Source organism: Oncorhynchus gorbuscha, linkage group LG07, assembly GCF_021184085.1.
Source record: "Oncorhynchus gorbuscha isolate QuinsamMale2020 ecotype Even-year linkage group LG07, OgorEven_v1.0, whole genome shotgun sequence".
NCBI lineage: Eukaryota > Metazoa > Chordata > Actinopteri > Salmoniformes > Salmonidae > Oncorhynchus > Oncorhynchus gorbuscha.
The window spans coordinates 13,402,293-13,423,656 of record NC_060179.1 but is presented as its reverse complement, the minus strand read 5'-3'; the positions used below and the strand labels follow the sequence as shown (position 1 = coordinate 13,423,656).

At 41.9% G+C, this 21,364-nt stretch overlaps 1 protein-coding gene across 3 annotated transcripts in view; it reads left to right on the top strand.

Annotated features, from left to right (window-relative positions):
* Window positions 1-956: 956 nt before the first annotated feature.
* Window positions 957-21,364, top strand: part of LOC124039492 (hepatocyte nuclear factor 4-gamma-like) — a 35,983-nt gene continuing 15,575 nt past the window's right edge. Inside the window, exons 1-3 of one of the 3 annotated variants that reach the window (XM_046355513.1) lie at window positions 957-1,219; window positions 17,939-18,104; window positions 18,331-18,425. In XM_046355513.1, coding sequence (XP_046211469.1) covers window positions 17,944-18,104; window positions 18,331-18,425 — 256 coding nt within the window. In that variant the 5' untranslated portion in view covers window positions 957-1,219; window positions 17,939-17,943. Of the gene's footprint in view, window positions 1,220-10,349; window positions 10,719-17,938; window positions 18,105-18,330; window positions 18,426-21,364 lie in introns of those variants that run through there. The other 2 variants (XM_046355512.1, XM_046355511.1) reach the window with 2 other exon arrangements.

Sequence of the window (21,364 nt, the reverse complement as noted above, 5' to 3'; positions counted from 1 at the left end):
CCTCTATTTCAACTACGGCGAGGAAGTCCATGAAGACACCAACAACAACCACACAAGCAAAATGGCCTCCAATGACTCTCACTGTTTCCAGTTCGGCAGCCACCTGAAAAAATCACTCTGGCGTGAAAAAGCTGAACTACATCATGAGCTCTGTGATCGTTATCGTGGCCTGTGTGCAGACGGCACTGCAGTGTCACTTCACGAGCCTTCTGACCAGGAAGTACGAGCCAGACTGTATGCTTCACCAGGAATTCTGGGCTCAGCTGAAGAGCCTGTGTTTTGCTGTGGTGCTGCTGGTGTGAGAAATGCCCTATCACATGCTCAGGATTTACTACCTGGAACACCTGCAGCAGCTGAGGCACACTAACGAGGTGTTCCTCAGTCTCACGGCCCTCAGATGTCTCGACATGTTTACTTTCCTAGGGAGGGGACACTGCTATATGTGTGACCTCTTCTCACATGACCTAAACTATGAAGTCAGAGCAAAAACCTCGCTGTAATATTGCTTCCCTTTTAAACAGTACTTTAGCACCATCTGCTTGTTTATATAGCTACACAACATAATCTACTGTACTGTAGGTCTATTGCAGTTTGACTATACTGGACTAAAATGTATTTGCTCTCATATTGGAATTTAAAATACAGTAAGCTGTGCCAATGACATTTCTCTCAATATGTCGATTTCAATCTTTGAAAAAACTTTGTGTAAGGCTACAGAGTATGTAAATATTGTAATAAATAAATAAATGGCTAAAATGTTACTGTTCTACTATTATTCTGTGAAACATTACCTCCTCCTCACCCTTTACCCCCGTCTCGACAGCGTAGGCAAGACTGACCACACACACACCTATATTATTTCCCCTCTCAGTTTTATGGAGGCTAGTTACTGTTTAACGTCCCCACCCTACTTTCAGTTTGTTTAGTAAATCGATCTAATGACAACCGAAGCCAGCACCATCCAATGTGTCGCTCAATGAATTACAGGCCTATAGCTTCCCTTTCCAACCCTCTGTGTGTTGTTGCAACTCCTCGCCCACAACTCTCTCATTTCGTGTGGTGACAAGGGGGACAAGTGGCAAAACTGGTGGCTAGTTTACAGGTGGACTAGTTTACAGGTGGACTAGTTTACAGGTGGACTAGTTTACAGGTGGACTAGTTTACAGGTGGACTAGCGTCCTGTTGGATTAATGCACATCGCTGACGGACCAAGAGAAAGGTAAGCGGTCTCCTTTGAAATAATAAATAATTAACATATGATGTTTGTTGCCTAAATCTTATATGGTTCTGTGACTCGTTCATTTTGGTCTTTCGTTTGACCACAATGAATTAGTCGTGTTATCAGGGATCCTTGGGACGTCCCTACCCTAAACCCTAACTTTAACCCCTACCCCTACCCTAACTTTAACCCCTACCCTCAAGCCTAACTTTAACCCCTACCCTTACCCTAACCATAACCCTTACCTAACCCTAACCCTAACCCTAACCCTAACCCTAACCCTAACCCTAACCCTACCCTAACTTTAACCCCTACTCTTACCCTAACCATAACCCTTACCCAACCCTAACCTTAACTCTTACTGTAACCGTTTTAAAGATGCGCTATGCAGAAATTGCTCAACCATTTCCTGGTTGCTACTATTCTGATAGTTTAATTTCAGTTTGTGACAAAACATGCAAATATAGTGTAGATAATATATGTACCATTTAAACCTCTGTGAAATGTATTTTCTATAAGCAAAAATATTGTATTTTCAGCTGTTTGAAACAGGGGTACAAAAACTAAAGTAAAATAATACATCTTAAGAATGGGAAGCATATAAATAGCGCACACAGAACAGATCTGCCACTTCTTAGACTTGGGCTCCCAAAAAGTTTAATATTGCAGCTTTAAAATGTCAACTCAATCTGAAGGGGATTAATATGCGCTCTTCCGGTGACTGCAGAGGCTCAGACCAACAAATGTCTGTCATATACAGGGCATTCGGAAAGTATTCAGACCCCTTGACTTCCACATTTTGTTACGTTACAGCCTTATTCTAAAATGGATTCAATTGTTTTTTCCCCTCATCAATCAACACACAATTTCTCACAAGGACAAAGCAAAAATACGTTTTTTGAATTTTTGCAAATGTATAAGAAAAAAAAACTGAAATACCTTGTTTACATACTCCAAGTATTCAGACCCTTTTCTATGAGGCCCGAAATTGAGCTCAGGTGCATCCTGTTTCCATTGATCATCCTTGAGATGTTTCTACAACTTGATTGGAGTACACCTGTGGTAAATTCAATTGATTGGACATGATTTGGAAAGGCACCCACCTGTCTTTATTAAGTCCCACAGTTGACAGTGCATGTCAGAGCAAAAACCAAGCCATGAGGTCAAAGACATAGTCCGTAGAGGTCTGAGACAGGATTGTGTCGGGGCACAGATCTGGGGAAGGGTACCAAAAATGTTTTTCAGCATTGAAGGTCCCCAAGAACACAGTGGCCTCCATCATTCTTCAATGGAAAAAGTTTTGATCCACCAAGACTCTTTCTAGAGCTGGCCACCCGGCCAAACTGAGCAATCAGGAGAGAAGGGCCTTGGTCAGGGAGGTGACCAAGAACCCGATGGTTACTCTGACAGATCTCCAGTGTTCCTCTGTGGAGATGGGAAAACCTTCCAGAAGGACAACCATCTCTGCAGCACTCCACCAATCAGGCCTTGACAGCTCGCTTGGAGTTTACCAAAAGGCACCTAAAGGACTCTCAGTCCATGAGAAACAAGATTCTCTGGTTTGATAAAATCAAGATTGAAGTCTTTGGCCTGAATGCGAAGCGTCACGTCCGGAGGAAACCTGGCACCATCTCTACGGTGAAACATGGTGGTGGCAGCATCATGCTGTGGGGATGTTTTTCATCAGCAGGGATTGGGAGACGAGTCAGGATGAGGGATATACAGTAGGGCAAAAAAGTATTTAGTCAGCCACCAATTGTGCATGTTCTTCCACTTAAAAAGATGAGAGAGGCCTGTAATTTTCATCATAGTTACACTTCAACTATGACAGACAAAATGAGAAAAAGAAATCCGGAAAATCACATTGTAGGATTTTTAATGAATTTATTTGTAAAAGATGGTGGAAAATAAGTATTATGCAAAAAAGTGTTTAACAGATTAACATTTTTTCTATATTTGAGATTCTTCAAAGTAGCCACCCTTTGCCTTGATGACAGCTTTGCACACTCTTGGCATTATCTCAACCAGCTTTATGAGGTAGTCACCTGGAATGCATTTCAATTAACAGGTGTTCCTTGTTAAAACCTCATAAGGATGATGCGAATTTTCGCAGCTTTTTGTAAGAAATCTCGCAACATTTCAACGCCCTGCTACTCATACCAGGAATATAGTATATGCATATGATTAGTATGTGTGCATAGACAACACTCTGAAGTTTCTAGAACTAGTTCAATGGTGTCTGTGACTATAACAGAACGAGTTCCGTGGTCAAACTCGCCAGAAAACCTGGTTACTTTTTTGACTGAGAAAAAATCAATCCGCCAGTATACGTATTGTTTAAGGCATGTCGTAAATGTTGGAACAGTGTTTGCAATTCCTACAGATTCCACACGATGTCGCCAGTGTACTGTTTTCCAGGTCCCTTTATCCTTGGTTAGATCACTGACAAGGACGCCATTTTTTGAACTGCGCTCCCAGGAAACTTGTCGTTCTCAAAATGGACTTCATTTTCAGCTACTGAATACAGATCGCTCCATGATCAATTTGATCGTTTATTAACGTTTACTAATACCTAAACTTGGATTACAGAAGTAGGTTGAAGTGTTTTGTCAAAGTTTCTAGGCAACTTTATGAATTTAAAAAAATTACGTTGCGTTGGGAAATGTGCATTTTCCCATGGATTTCACGGTGTTCATAAATGGACATTTTGGGTATATATGGACCGATTTAATCGAAAAAAAGACCCAATTGTGATGTTTATGGGACATATAGGAGTGCCAACAAAGAATCTCGTCAAAGGTAATGAATGTTTTATATTTTATTTCTGCGTTTTGTGTAGCGCCGGCTACCGCAAAATCTGTTGTTTATGTGACTTCCTGATACTTTGGGGGGTGTATGCTATCAGATAATAGCTTATCATGCTTTCGCCGAAAAGCATTTTACAAATCTGACTTGGTGCCTAGATTCACAACGAGTGCAGCTTTAATTCAATACATTGAATGTGTGTTTTAATTAAATTTTGAGTTTTAACGAAAACTATAGGTGGCGCTCTGAAATTTCCGCTGATTGATGTTCCTGCAGTGGGACTATATTCTGCATCATCCTTAATCATCCCAATCAGTTGTGTTGTGACAAGGTAGGGGTGGTATTCCTAATTAGCTCAGGTAGTCGACTGTCTTCTGTCTGTTTTCCGTAAACAAGCTCTGTAACATTTAGATAGGGCCGTGTTGGAACCCTAACCCTATAAAGGTGTGTATCAATTTAACCTTAGTCTTTTTGAAACTGATTTCTCGTCGATATGAAAGATAAGATCCTTATGTTAAATGTTATGCTTCCAAAACAGTACCACAAGCAATGCGTGTTAATGTTCAGGCCGAGCGCTGCGGCTATTGTTAACCCCCCCCCCCATACAGAAGATGCCTTCTTCCAACTACCTTTATGTGTAATGTAATGTTAATGACAGTCATGATCAGAGGGTAGAATAGGCCCAGCTGCTGTTGCAGTGGTGCCTATGGGAGAGCCTCCCCTTCACTGAGTAGGCCTAACGAACAGCAAAAGCACTAGCCTATATCAATCTACTATCCCCCTTAGTACAAAAGTTTACCTCTTCTATTCTGTGCAATAAATACATATTCCAAACATAGTCTGGGATACTTGTGGGACGCGATAGATCCCAAATTAATACAACCACTATCATCATTTTTTTTTTTTTTTACAAAATGAGGCTGATGCAACAGATCTGAATGTTTAAACTTAAAATGTTGATAAACTATTAGGGTATTTGTTCACATTATAAGAGCAGCAGTGTGCACACGGCAGTAGGCTATAAATTGTTGTATTTTTTCTAGTAGGCTATTGGCTATAAGCGTGAATGTTCCATCAGCGGGTAAACAACATTATCAAAAGTGACCACAAATGCGATTATGCAGGTAATGTGGTAGGTGGGCTACACCATAGCTTACTTTAAGCTACTTGCATGAATTCAACAATTGTGTGAGAACTTCCTCATACATAAAACATTTGTTTGCTCATGGCTGTAGTCAACCTCATTGTGCATGACTTCCTTATATTAGACCAATGGCTTTAAAGTAGCATTATACCCAACCAATGGACATCGGGCTGCAGATGGGCTGAAATCCAGACTCAGGATTGTGGCGTTATTGCTGCATCTCTATTGTTTAAAGGTGTCACCATCCATGTAGGAAGGTCTTATCGTTACTGTCCATTAGGGCTACAGACAGACAGACAGACAGACAGACAGACAGACAGACAGACAGACAGACAGACAGACAGACAGACAGACAGACAGACAGACAGACAGACAGACAGACAGACAGACAGACAGACAGACAGACAGACAGACAGACAGACAGACAGACAGACAGACAGACAGACAGACAGACAGACAGACAGATAGACAGACAGACAGACAGACAGATAGATAGATAGATAGATAGATAGATAGATAGATAGATAGATAGATAGATAGATAGATAGATAGACAACCTGAATGTGACCAGATCATTCCGGTCAATGTTTTGTTTTTGGGCCGGTTTTGTTGAGGGGTCACTCTCTGGGCAGAGACTGTTGAATATAAATGGTCTGTTTTTGTATGATCCTTCATGTGATTGGGCTAGGTGCACCCTGAATTTGCACAACTTTCTTTCAAAGGGCAGTAGAAGAGGAAGTCTTCCTAGTTCAGCCCTGTATGCAAATGTTCTTCTGTGGGTGTTTTGTCCCATGATGTATATTTTCACTGTAATAGTGGTCCCCATATTTCACTGTAATAGTAGTCCCCATATTTCACTGTAATAGTGGTCCCCATATTTCACTGTAATAGTGGTCCCCATATTTCACTGTAATAGTGGTCCCCATATTTCACTGTAATAGTAGTCCCCATATTTCACTGTAATAGTAGTCCCCATATTTCACTGTAATAGTGGTCCCCATATTTCACTGTAATAGTGGTCCCCATATTTCACTGTAATAGTGGTCCCCATATTTCACTGTAATAGTGGTCCCCATATTTCACTGTAATAGTAGTCCCCATATTTCACTGTAATAGTAGTCCCCATATTTCACTGTAATAGTGTTAAGCTATACACAAGGACTGGTTGGATAGTGAAGTTTTAAGATTTTAAGTGATATTTATTTCCTTATGATTTGTCTTTTGAAAAATCATAATTTGGCTCATGGTCAATGTCCCCTCTTTCTCTCTCTCTCTATCTCTATCCCTTCCTCTCTCTCTCTCTCTCTCTCTTCCTCTCTCTCTATCTCTTCCTCTCTCTCTCTCTCGCTCTCTCTCTCTCTCTCTCTCTCTCTCTCTCTATCTCTCTCTCTCTCCCTCTCTCTCTCTCTCTTCCTCTCTCTCTCTCGCACTCTCTCTCTCTCGCTCTCTCTCTCTATCTCTATCTCTCTCAATTCCTCTCTCTCTCTCTCTCTCTCTCGCACTCTCTCTCTCTCGCACTCTCTCTCTCTCTCGCACTCTCTCTCTCTCGCTCACACACACACACACACACACACACACACACACACACACACACACACACACACACACACACACACACACACACACACACACACACACACACACACACACACACACACACACACACACACACACACACACACACACACACACACACACACACACACACACACACACACACACACTCGAACACACACACACAGACTCTCTCTTTATTGACATGGGAAACATATGTTGGTTAACATTGCCAAAGCAAGTGAAGTAGATAATAAACAAAAGTGAAATAAACAATAAAATTAACAGTAAACATTACACTCACAGAAGAATAAAGACATTTCAAATGACATATTATGTTTATATAAGGTGTTGTAATGAGGTGCAAATAGTTAAAATTCAAAAGGGAAAATAAACATAATACTGGTTTATATTCACTGATTGCCCTTTTCTTGTGGCAACAGGTCACAAATCTTGCTGCTGTGACGGTACACTGTTGTCATGTTTTGTCATTAATTATCATGTCTTGTCCCTGTGCTTCCCCTTCTATTCGTTTCCCTCTGCTGGTCTTATTAGGTTCTTTCCCTCTTTCTATCCCTCTCTCTCCCCCTCCCTCTCTCACTCTCTCGCTCTCTCTTCTCTCTATCGTTCCGTTCCTGCTCCCAGCTGTTCCTATTCCCCTAATCAATCATTTAGTCTTCCCACACCTGTTCCCGATCCTTTTCCCTGATTAGAGTCCCTATTTCTCTCCTTGTTTTCCGTTCCTGCCCTGTCGGATCCTCATCTATAATTCACCGTGCTGTGTCTATGTTTTGCCCTGTCGTGTCGTGTTTCCCTCAGATGCTGCGTGGTGAGCAGGTGTCTGAGTCTGCTAGGTTCAAGTGCCTTCCCGAGGCAACCTGCAGTTCTCGATCAAGTCTCCAGTCTGTTCTCGTCTTTACGAGTAGTATTATGCCTTTTGTTTTGTAAAGTTTCTTACTGGATTAAAAACTCTGTTTTCGCCAAGTCGCTTTTGGGTCCTCATTCACCTGCATAACAACTGTGGTATTTTTTCACCCAATAGAAATGGGAGTTTATCAAAATTGGGTTTGTTTTCGAATTATTTGTGGATCTGTGTAATCTGAGGGAAAATTGGGTCAGTGTACACTCTCTCTCTCTCTCTCTCTCTCTCTCTCTCTCTCACACTCTCATTCGCTCTCTCTCTCTCTCTCTCGCTCTATCTCTCTTTCTCTCTATCTTTCTCACTCTCTCATTCGCTCTCTCTTTCGCTCTCACTCTCTCATTCGCTCTCTCTCTCGCTCTCACTCTCTCATTCGCTCTCTCTCTCGCTCTATCTCTTTCTCTATCTTTCTCTCTCTCTCTCTCTCTCATTCGCTCTCGCTCTATCTCTCGCTCTCTCTCTCTTTGTCTCTCTCTCTCACTCTCTCTCTCTCACATTCGCTCTCTCTCTCTCGCTCTCTCTCTCTTTCACACTCTCTCATTCTCTCTCTCTCTCTCTCTCTCTCTCTCTCTCACACTCACGCTCTCTCTCACTCGCTCTTAACTAATTGCACAGCAACCAGCTATATATCTCTACACTTTACTCACTACCCTCATGCCTTTTGCCCCACTCATAAACTGAATGATGCAGGTCATTCAATTATTTTATGTCCATTATAGTACCTCAATCAGATTGCATATATTCTCTAACAACTACAGTGGATTGCGAAAGTATTCACCTCCTTGGCATTTTTCATATTTTGTTGCCTTACAACCTGGAATTAAAATAGATCTTGGGGGGGGTTTGTATCATTTGATTTAAACAACACTGTACCACTTTGAAGATGCAAAATATTTTTTTATTGTGGAACAAACAGGAAATAAGACAAAAAAAAACAGAAAACTTGCATAATTATTCACCCCCCCAAAGTCAATACTTTGTAGTTCCACCTTTTGCAGCAATTACAGCTGCAAATCTCTTGGGGTATGTCTCTATAAGCTTGGCATATCTAGCCCCTGTGATTTCTGCCCATTCTTCAATGGAAAACTGCTCCAGCTCCTTCAAGTTAGATGGGTTCCTCTGGTGTACAGACATCTTTAAGTCATACCACAGATTCTCAATTGGATTGAGGTCTGGGTTTTGACTAGGCATTTCCAAGGTATTTAAATGTTTCCCTTTAAACCACTCGAGTGTTGCTTTAGCCGTATGCTTAGGGTTATTGTCCTGCTGGAAGGTGAACCTCCGTCCCAGTCTCAAATCTCTGGAAGACTGAAACCGGTTTCTCTCAAGAATTTCCCTGTATTTAGCGCCATCCATCATTCCTTCAATTCTGACCAGTTTCCCAGTCCCTGCCGATGAAAAACATGGTGGGATGGTGTTCTCGGGTGATGAGATGTATTGGGTGCTCAATTTTTGTCTCATCTGACCAGAGAACCTTCTTTCATATGTTTGGGGAATCTCCCACATGCCTTTTTGCTAACACCAAACGTATTTACTTATTTTTTTCTTAAGCAAAGGCTTTGTTTTCTGGCCACTCTTCCGTAAAGCCCAGCTCTGTGGAGTGTATGGCTTAAAGTGGTTCTATGGACAGATACTCCAATCTCTGCTGTGGAGCTTTGCAGCTCCTTCAGGGTTATCTTTGATATCTTTGTTGCCTCTGATTAATGTCCCCCCCTCCCTTGCCTGGTCTGTGAGTTTGGGTGGGCGGCCCTCTCTTGGCAGGTTTGTTCTGGTGCCATATACTTTCCATTTTTTTTACAATGGATTTAACGGTGCTCCGTGGGATGTTCAAAGTTTCTGATATATTTTTATAACCCAACCTTGATCTGTACTTCTCCACAACTTTGTCCCTGGCCTGTTTGGAGAGCTCCTTGGTCTTCATGGTGCCGCTTGCTTGGTGGTGCCCCTTGCTTGGTGATGTTGCAGACTCTGGGGCCTTTCAGAACAAATGTACCATATATTGAGATCATGTGACACTTATATTGCACACAGGTGGACTTGATCTAGTTATGTGACTTCTGAAGGTAATTGGTTGCACCAGATCTTATTTAGGGGCTTCACAGCAAAGGGGCTGAACACATATGCACCCATCACCACCTTTCAGTTTATTTTATTTTAAATTTTTATTTAACTTCACCAATTTATTTTGTGTATGTCCATTACATGAAAATCAAATAAAAATGTATTTAAATTGCAGATTGTAATGCAACAAAATTGTAAAAATGCGAGGGGGGGGTAAATGTTTTTGCAAGGCACTGTATTTAGTGCAGTGAAACTATGTGACTGGTAGTAGGAGTAGGGGGAAAACTATGTGTTGTCTGTACAGAAGGATTTGATCAGTGGCTTCCATAGACGGAAGTTAATGGGAGTCAATGGAGCTTCACTTAGAGAGTCTGATTAATCAATGGAAGTTTTCCGTGGTGTTTTTCTCTGTGCTCTGCCTCCCTGAAGATTAGATGTGATCATGGTAGAGGCTGTTGTATTGCTTGACTATTGATTTGATTAGGCAGACACTGTAGGCCACAGCATACTGTCGACACACACTAACACACATGCCCACACACCCTCTTAATGACATCGTCTCCACCCTGTCAAACTTGCCAATATGCCTCAGAAAAGCCCCATCCCTGTGATCAAATGGCTTTGCCAGGGCCCCAACAAATTTAGTTTACCTTCTACACTCCAGACGGTGGAAGAACTGAATGTGACAGAGGAATACGAAAAAGAGAGAGGAAGAGAAGGGCAGGGAGACCGAGGCAGACAGGAAGTGGTAAAGGAATAGAAATAGTGCCAGGAAAATACATTAGAACAAATTAAAGGGAGACAGAGAAAAGGGAGGCAGAGGAAAAGAGTTCGAGAGAGAAAGAGGGAGAGAGAGGGACAGTGACAGAGGGATAGAAAGTGAGGGTTGAAGTATCCGTCTGTGTCAGTGAGTAAATCCTTGTTGGACATGGATGTAGCCAACTACAGTGAGGGACTGGACCCAACGTACAGCAGCCTGGGCTTCGAACACGCTGACATCCTCTATGGTGGGGGAGGTGAGTGGACTGGACACACACACACGGTCTGCTAAAATGACAAGTTAACAGGTGCTAGCAACATATCTGTGTGGTCATTTTGTGTCTTCTGAAATGTAACATCAGCTATGCTTCATCCTGATCCCTCTACCAGCAGTCAATAAATGATTAGTAGAAATACAATATCTGAATTCTGACTTCAGTAAAAAGCCGAAAGTCAACTTGACCTTTTTCCTTGTAAGCTTGAATATAAACATTCTAATGTGATATTGTACATTTAGTTCAGTAGATAAGCTCCCAAAAAAAGACCAAATTGTTCAATTTGGTATAAAAGCGTAAAAATTGGCACACCTGCATAATTTGTCTAGCTGAACAAAACCTGATATAGTGCCATTTCAGCAAACGCTTGCGTCGGCCTTAAAGGTCGATGGTGATAATGCATTTTGGGTCATGGCTTCCCTTGTGTTGGGTCTACATGGCTTCAAATAGCTTAACATTTTTCTATTGGTTTTAGAGGAGCAAATTTGGTCAACAACAAAAACCAAATAGTCTTTGTGTTTACCTTGATGAGCACAACAATGATGAAAAAACATCAACAGAAATGGCAGTAAAATTGGAATATTTTCACTTTCAAAGTATCTTTTTACACAAGTTAAACACAGTGATTTGGGGAGTCTCCCTCGTGCCGTTTGGCGAACACCATGTTGCTTATTTTTTTCTTTAAGCAATGGCTCTTTTCTGGCCACTCTTCTGTAAAACCCAGCTCTGTGGACAGATAGTCCAATCTCCACTGGTGCTTGTTGCTTAGTGGTGTTGCAGACTCTGGGGCCTTTCAGAACAGGTGTACAGTTGAAGTCAGAAGTTTAAATAGTCTTAAGATGGAGTCATTAAAACTCGTTTTCAACAATTCTACAAATTTTTTGTTAACAAACTATAGTTTTGGAAAGTCGGTTAGGACAACTACTGTGTGCACGACACAACTAATTTCTACACAACTAATCTAACAACAGACAGATTATTTCACTTATAATTCACTGTATCATAATTTCAGTGGGTCAGAAGTTTGCATACACTAAGTTGACTGTGCTTTTAAACACCTTGGAAAATTCCAGAAAATGATGTCATGGCTTTAGAAGTTACTGATTTGAGTCAATTCATAATTTGAGTCAATTGGAGGTGTAATAAGTGCCTCTTTGTTTGACATCATGGGAAAATCAAAAGAAATCAGCCAAGACCTTAGAAAAAAATATTGTAGACCTTCACAAGTCTGGTTCATCCTTGGAATCAATTTCCAAATGCCTGAAGGTACCACGTTCATCTGTACAAACAATAGTACGCAAGTATAAACACCATGGGACCACGCAGGTGTCATACTGCTCAGGAAGGAAATGTGTTCTGTCTCCTAGAGATTAATGTACTTTGGTGCGAAAAGGGCAAATCAATCCCAGAACAACAGCAAAGGACCTTGTTGGTACACAAATATCTATATCCACAGTAAAACGAGTCCTATCTTGACATAACCTGAAAGGCCACTCAGCAAGGAAGAAGCCACTACTCAAAAACCTCCATGAAAAAGCCAGACTACGGTTTGCAACTGCACATGGGGACAAAGACCGTACTTTTTGGATAAATGTACTCTGGTCTGATGGAACAAAAATAGAACTGTTTGGCCATAATGACCATCGTTAGGTTTGGAGGAAAAAGGGGGAGGCTTGCAAGCCGAAGAACACCATCCCAACTGTGAAGCACGGGGGGTGGCAGCTTCATGTTGTGGGGGTCCTTTGCTGCAGGAGGGACTGGTGCGCTTCACAAAATAGATGGCATCATGATGTTGGAAAATGATGTGCATATGTTGAAGCAAAATCTCAAGACATCAGTCAGGAAGTTAAAGCTTGGTCGCAAATGGGTCTTCCAAATGGACAATGACCCCAATCAGACTTCCAACATTGTGGAAAAATAGCTTAAGGACAACAAATTCAAGGTATTGGAGTGGTCATCACAATGCCCTGACCTCAATCACATAGAACATTTGTGGGCAGAACTGAAAAAGTATGTGTGACCAAGGAGGCCTACAAACCTGACTCAGTTACACCAGCTTCAGCTTTGTCAGGAGGAATGGGACAAAATTCACCCAAATTATTTTTAGGAAACTTGTGAAAGGCTACACAAAACATTTTAACCAGGAAAAAATGTTAATGGCAATGCTACCAAATACTAATTGAGTGTATGTAAACTTCTGACCCATGTGATGAAATAAATAAAAGCTAAAATAAATCATGTAAACTTCTGACTGTCACACCCTGACCTTAGAGATCCTTTTTGTCTCTATTTTGGTTTGGTCAGGGGGCTAGAGTTGGGGTGGGCATTCTATGTTTTCTATTTCTGTGTTTGGCCAGGCGTGGTTCTCAATCAGGGGCAGCTGTCAGTCGTTGTCTCTGATTGAGAACCATACTTCGGTAGCCTCTTCCCACCTGTGTTTCGTTTGTTCCGCTTTGTTGTTTTTTTGTTCTAGTGTTCAGTTTTATTAAACATCATGAACACGTACCACGCTGCACCTTAGTCCTCTTCTTCAAACAGCCGTTACACCGACCCACTGGAAATGCGGTGAAAGAAATAAAAGCTGAAATAAATAATTGTCTCTACTATTATTATGACATTTCACGTTCTTAAAATATAGTGGTGATCCTAACTGATCTAAGACAGGGAATTATTACTAGGATAAAATGTCAGAAATTGTGAAAAACTGAGTTTAAATGTATTTGGCTAAGGTGTATGTAAACTTCCGACTTAAATTGTATCTCTAGCCATGAAATGCTTTGAAAGACTGGTCATGGCTCACATCAACTCCATCATCCCAGACACCCTGCATCCACTCAAATTCACATACGACCTCAACAGATCCATGCACTTTCTTTTACACTCCACCCTGCCCTTTACCACCTGGACAAGAGGAACACTTATATGAGAATGCAGTTAATTGACCTCAGCTCATTGTTCCTCCAAGCTCATCACTAAGTTCAGGAACCTGGGACTAAACCCTTACCTCTACAACTAGATTCTGGAATTACTGATGGGCCACCCCTAGGGTGGTGAGAGTATGCAACAACACATCTGCCACGCTGACCCTCAACACGGATGCCCCTCAGGGGTGCATGTTTAGTCCCTTCCCGTACTCCATGTTCTCCCACGACTGCGCGACAGCGCACGACTCCAACACCATCATTAAGTTTGCTGATGGCACAACGGTGGTAGGCCTCGTACTGGATGAAGATTTTTGCTTTAACGAGTCAGACGCAAAGGATTGAATTCAGACACCGGACAAAGCTCAAATTCGCATGAACAAGAAACTAAAATATTGGGGACGTAGGTCGGGGTGCCTTGCCTTTCCGACGGAAAGTGGGTAATCCGCCTCTACCATCAGTCCTATTAGCCAACGTGCAATCATTGGATAATAAACTGAATGAGCTCTGATCAAGACTATCCAACCAATGGGACATAAAAATTATAATATCTTATGTTTCAGCGAGTCGTGGCTGAACGACGACATGGATAACATACAGCTGGCTGGGTTTTCCGTACATCGGCAAGATAGATCAGCTGTAAGACAAGGGGTGGCAGTCTGTGTCTATTTGTCAATAACAGCTGGTGCAAGAAATTTAATATTAAGGAAGCCTCGAGGTTTTGCTCACCTGATGTAGATTATCTCATGATAAGCTGTAGACCACACTATTTACCAAGAGAGTTTTCATCTATATGTTTCTGTAGCTGTCTATTTACCACAACAAACCAATGACACTAAGACCACACTCAAAGAGTTGTATAAGGCCAAAAGCAAAGAAGACAATGCTCATCCAGAGGCGGCGCTCCAAGTGACCGAGGTCTTTAATGCAGGGAAGCTAAAATCAATTTTTTCTAATTTCTACCAGCATGTTACATGTGCAACCAGAGGGAATATATCTCTAGACCACCTTTACTCCACACACAGACGCATACAAAGCTCTCCCTCGCCCTCCATTTGGCAAATATTTGACCATAACTCTACCCTCCTCATTCCTGGTTAGAAGCAAAACTAAAGCAAGGAGTACAAGTGACTCGCTCAATACGGAAGTGGTCAGATGACGCAGATGCTAAGCTACAGGACTGCCGATTACACAACAGGCCTGATCACCGACAACAATGAGACAGCCTATAGGGAGCAGGTCAGAGAGCTGGCAGTGTGGTGCAAGGATAACAAACACTCCCGCAATGTGATCAAGACAAAAGGAGATGATCATGGACTACAGGAAAAGGAGGGCTGAGCACGCCCCATTCTCATCATCCGGGGTGAAGTAGAGCAGGTTAAGAGCTTCATGTTCCTTGGTGTCCACATCACCAACAAACTATCATGGTCCAAACACACCAAGACAGTCGTGAATAGGGTACGAAATTGCCTATTCCCCCTCAGGAAAGTGACAAGATTTGTCATGAGTCCTCAGATCTTCAAAATGTTCTATAGCTGCACCATTGAGAGGATCCTGACTGGTTGCATCACCACCTGGTATGGCAACTGCTTGGCCTCTTGACCTTAGGGCACTATAGAGGGTAGTGTGTACAGCCTAGTACATCCCGGGGGCCAAGCTTCCTGCCATCCAGGACCTCTATACCAGGCTGTGTTTACAAATTGCCAAAGATTCCAGCCACCCTAGTCATAGACTGTTCTCTCTGCTACCGCACAGCAAGCGGTACCGGAGCGCCAAGTCTAGGTCCAAAAGGCTTCTTAAGAGCTTCTACCCAAAGCCATAAGACTCCTGAACAGCTAATCAAATGGCTACTCAGACTATTTGCATTGACCCCCCCACTCCCATTTATACGCCACTGCTACTCTCTGTTTATTATCTGTGTATAGTGACTTTACCTCTAACTACACGTACATATTACCTCAATTACCTCGTACCTATGCACATCGACTCGGTATTGGTACCTTGTGTAAATAGCCAACTTATAATTTTTCATTGTGTATTTATTCCTCATAATTCGTCTCTCTGCATTGTTGTAATGTAAGCATTAATTAAGTAAGCATTTGCACCTGTTGTTTAAGAAGCATGTGATAAATACTATGTGATTTGATTTTCTAGGGCGGCAGTTTTCCAATATGGCCGCCAACCAGCTCCATGGCTGTATTTCCATAGATAATTGCTCTGTAATGCACACTGATGGCTTAAAATGTGGTGTGGAGAACACAATCAAATTGCCAAAATATGCACACAATTATTTTTGCCATTCAGCTCCATGGGGCTAAATTAGAGCAGCTTCACCTGTCTGAATAACATTGATGATTGTCATGTGTCATTCTGCTTATACACTCACAATCCCTAATGCACTTGAATAGTTGAATATTGTATTTATCCATTCATTCATAATCCATGAATGATAAGAGGTCTGTTTCGATAGGGATCTGCAGTGCGTCATAAAGGCAGGTTTATTGTGGGCCTGCAGTATGAAAAGAAGTTGGGACATCCACTGATGTCATCTCAACACGACTGATAAAAGGAATATTAAAGGGAAGTTGGTCAAACATTTACTTTATTCTCTTTGGCATTGTCAAGATGTATTCTTCCACCTTGGACATGGTTGGTGTATGCAGGAATATGTCTGGTGTGAGTAGAGATATGAATGGACAAATGACTTTAGATTAGATATATTCCTGAGTTTGTTATCTTTGTTGTAATGTGATCTGATGGGTTTGGTCTTGAGAACACTTCAGACCACATGTGGCCTTGGTCTTTGTCTCAATATACTGGTTCTTGTTCTCAGTCTGGGTCTGCAGGGGTTGTGACTTGGCCTGGTTCTAGAGTTTTGAGGCCCCTTCTCTTGACTTCGTATCTCATATATGCATAGCCACTAACCATATCTACATGGACATACTACCTCAATCAGCCTGACCACCCGGTGTCAGTATGTAGCCTCACTTCTTTTATAGCCTCGCTACTGTACATAGCCTGTCTTTTTACTGTTGTTATATTTCTTTACTTACCTATTGTTCACATAATACCTTTTTTTGCACTATTGTTTAGAGCCTGTAAGTAAGCATTTCACTGTTGTATTCGGCGAACGTGACAAATAAACTTGGATTTGATTTGACATGATGCCATGTAGATACAAAAAAACCTAGATAACATGGTTTTGGAATGTGGTTTAAAATGATTGCTGTCTTTCATATTTATCTCACATTTTGTATGAACTTGTATTTATTTAGGGAGACCAGAGTGTCATTCCCAATAGTGCCCCGAGTACAAACATTTTCACACTGTAACGGCGTTCTTCGTTTGTCGAAAGAGAGTCGGACTGAAATGCAGCGTGGTGGTTACTCATGTCTTTAATAAATGAATCGCGATACATGAAATAACTTATACAAATACAAAACAACAAACGGAATGTGAAAACCTAATTACAGCCTATCTGGTGAACACTACACAGAGACAGGAACAATCACCCACGAAATACACAGTGAAACCCCGGCTACCTAAATACGGTTCCCCATCAGAGACAACAAGAATCACCTGACTCTGATTGAGAACCGCCTCAGGCAGCCAAGCCTATACTAGACACACCCCTAATCAACCACAATCCCAATGCCTACAAAAACCCCAATACGACAATACAATAACCCCATGTCACACCCTGGCCTGAACAAATAATTAAAGAAAACACAAAATACTAAGACCAAGGCGTGACACACACAAACAGGAAGATAAATGTACATGACAAATAAAACAAGAAGAATAAAAACATAACCACTAACCACTAGGCACAACCTCAACACCACAATTTCAACAAATAAACCAGATGAAAGCACCCAAAGCTGTCCTAAACTAGTTTCCACTGTCCCCCCCATATTGTAATAGGCCGATAGCAGTCAGCTAGCACAAAGCTATAGAGTCCCTGTCCTTCTCTTCCTCTGCCAAGACGCCTTGATTTCCCATGCACAAAACGACTGATTTCCCTATTTGAACTGAAGAGGTTTTTCTGATGCCAGAAGGATGTGCGGATGTCATAAGGTGAATGCACCAATTTGTAAGTCGCTCTGGATAAGAGCGTCTGCTAAATGACTTAAATGTAAATGTAATGTAAATGTATGCGCTCGTGCGCTCGTGCGTGCAACCTTTACTGTGACCATAAAATGTGCATTAGCTCCCCTGCACTAACACCTAGACTTAAGCTCAGCAGACTAACCCAATCTTTGGGTAATGTGTGTGTTCTAGACAGTATGCCAGCGGAGCCGGGCCTGTCCCAGGCAGATGTAGTGAACGGTAACTGTGCTATCTGTGGAGACAAAGCTACAGGGAAACACTATGGAGCCTCCAGCTGTGACGGATGTAAAGGGTTCTTCAGACGTTCCATACGCAAGAACCACATCTACTCCTGCAGGTAGGTGTGTGTGTGTGTGTTCAGCATACAGCTGCATTCACCAGAGCCTATGTCTATGATAACAACAGACATAATATGAGATGTTAACGTCACAGTAATCCTTACGCTGCTGCAAGTAGAGAAGTCACTAGTTGGTAATGCTGGAATGTACAGAACTACAAGGAAGGCCCATAGTATTCAGATATTGACAGGGATCCTGTATGTGTATCTGTCTGTGCGTCTCCAGGTTTAACCGTCAGTGTGTGGTCGACAAGGACAAGAGGAATCAGTGTCGGTTCTGCAGGCTCCACCAGTGTTTCAGAGCTGGCATGAAGAAAGAAGGTTGGCCAATACAGACTTTTGTTCCAGCCCAGCACTAACTCTGTACTTGTAAATTCAACATATTACAAGAGGAAAAGTGAAGCAGTCAGTGTGAGGAGGGAATCAGGGCTGGGAGGCTGAATCTATGGATACTGGGAGGCTGAAACTATGGATACTGGGAGGCTGAAACTATGGATGCTGGGTGGCTGGGAGGCTGACACTATGGATACTGGGTGGCTGAAACTATGGATGCTGGGTGGTTGGGAGGCTGAAACTATGGATACTGGGTGGCTGAAACTATGGATACTGGGAGGCTGAAACTATGGTTGCTGGGTGGTTAGGAGGCTGAAACTATGGATGCTGGGTGGTTGGGAGGCTGAAACTATGGATGCTGGGTGGTTGGGAGGCTGAAACTATGGATGCTGGGTGGTTGGTAGGCTGAAACTATGGATGCTGGGTGGTTGGGAGGCTGAAACTATGGATGTTGGGTGGCTGGGAGGCTGACACTATGGATGCTGGGTGGCTGGGAGGCTGACATTATGGATGCTGGGTGGTTGGGAGGCTGAAACTATGGATGCTGGGTGGCTGGGAGGCTGACACTATGGATTCTGGGTGGCTGGGAGGCTGAAACTATGGATGCTGGGTGGCTGGGAGGCTGAATCTAAAGATACTGGGTGACTGGGTGGCTGAAACGATAGATACTGGGAGGCTGAAACTATGTATACTAGGTGGCTGGGAAGCTGAAACTACAGTGGTTCCTCCTTTAAAAGTTGCAAACTTACACCGCGGGACTTAGAGGTATCCAGCGTCATGGCTTCATTGTTCCAGACCACCGCAAGGGGGAGTTAGAGCACTCGTTATGCATTTGGGTCCCAAGGATTTCATATGACCAATCATATCGAGTGGTTCCAATGACAAATTTGATGTGAGCCATCCATCGCTGGTGACTTTCTTCAGCGAAGATGGCTGACAAAACATTATGGTGGAAGCAAATGTAAGTAATTATAATGCCATAACAAGTCAAGCAAAAAATGTAGAATTGAGAGGAATATGTAAGTTAATGTAGAGACAAACGATTGTGCATATTTCTTTTCATTAAGTTAATTTACAAAAATCGCTATTTAGCAAGTTAGCTGACTAGCTAACATTAGCCAGCTAGCTAGCTAGTGTTATGACATGAGTATGAAATTGTAATTTGTGTTGTTTAATGTTTTAGGGACTCCTGAGAAAACCAGCAAACCAGGCTGTCGTCTTCTAAAATAGTGGATGTAAAGAATCTAGCTAGCTAAAGCATTTACTGCAAATTGAATGTACAATTGTGTTAGCTTGCCTTGCTGATATTTGCCATGCAATGCATCTGAAGTAACTAAGCTAACTAACTATTTATTTTCTTATTGTGTAGTGGAGGATTACAATAACTCTATGCCTATGGATGTGTAGCGAGCTACAGTATGTAGCTGATCTGTGTATGGACCCAAAAACGTTTGGTATGAATATTAGTTCAGAACATATGAACCTCAGCAATCATAGTTGATGTATCGACTTCAAGTCTGATTGACATTAATGAAGCCTATGGATTGAGTAAATATAATAACTTTATTTTGCCAAAGATGCAAGTCCTATATACATGTACTGTAGTTATTACCACGCATGAGATCCCCCACAGTGTAGCCTGTACATTGAATATATTCACTGATCATGTACTCTTCCTTGGCAAATAAAGGTGCGGTTCAGGTATGAATCTCTGTGAGACATTCTTTTTTCAGTCATATCCAATACCAGGTGAATCAAACTCCATTCTTTGAATGATGCTGTGTCTGCATGTACAGTATGTATTACAATTATACACTTCAACAGGGTTTACCACTCCTGCTCCTGGGACATCAATGATTACACATTGTAAATATGCAAAAGACTAGAAACATGGTTTAAGTAAAGGCTGATTTGTAATTCATACATACAGATAAAAACAGTACACTACATTTCCTATACATATCTAACTCCCTTCATCTGTATTAATCTGAGGACACAGGATAGTATTTCAATGCGATACTTAATTCCAACCAGTGGAGAATGTGAAACGCTTTATTGAAAGGAGTTCATTATCCAAGTGTTATAAATACATAATACATGCATTATAAATATTATAATTGTAATATTATATTATAAATACAAGTTCAATCTGTACTTCAATGCACATATGGTGTGCATTATAAACACAAGAGGAGGTGGGGAGAGAGGAGTAGAAGACAGAAAAGGAAAGAGGTAAAACAGAGGAGCAGGGAAGACAGCATACGATTAATGAATCACAGTGCTACCCTATTCTCTCAGTTCATCACAATTACATAATAGTGTCTCTAGTGGTGTCTCCTAACCAGCCCGGGGCTCCCAGTTGGCCCGCAGGTTATCTTAGTAGCGGGTGAGGTGGCGATGACGGGACTGGGGGTTGGCATCCTCTCTCACATCAAAACATACCTGCAGACAAGAGACAGATGGATAGAGAGAGGGCATAATTAAGCTTTTTATATTTTTTATTCTAACACAGTCAGTAATCATAATCATCAGGAGGTGAAATGCAACACTGACCTTAGATCATTAACGCTGGGACTACTACATCTCTATCTGTGTGTCAATGTAAGGCATCTCTTTAGACCTAATCTCTGTGGTCCTGTGGTCTTCCTCCATGAAGAATGAACACAGTGTTTGGTCAGAGTTTATAGAAATGCAAGTTGTGTGTGCCTCTGTGAGTGGGTACTGACTGTATGTGATGTAGACACCTATCTGAGTGTACCTGAAGCATTTAAACATAGAGGGCGTTGTGTCTCACCACTTGGTTATTGCAAGGCCAACCCCCAGGGAAATCATGACTTGGTAGCAACAGGGGCTTGATAGTTCAGTGAAAATGGCTGAGTGTTTGTGGTGTAAATCTGAAAATTAGCAGCTGACATCTTAAGGGTTTT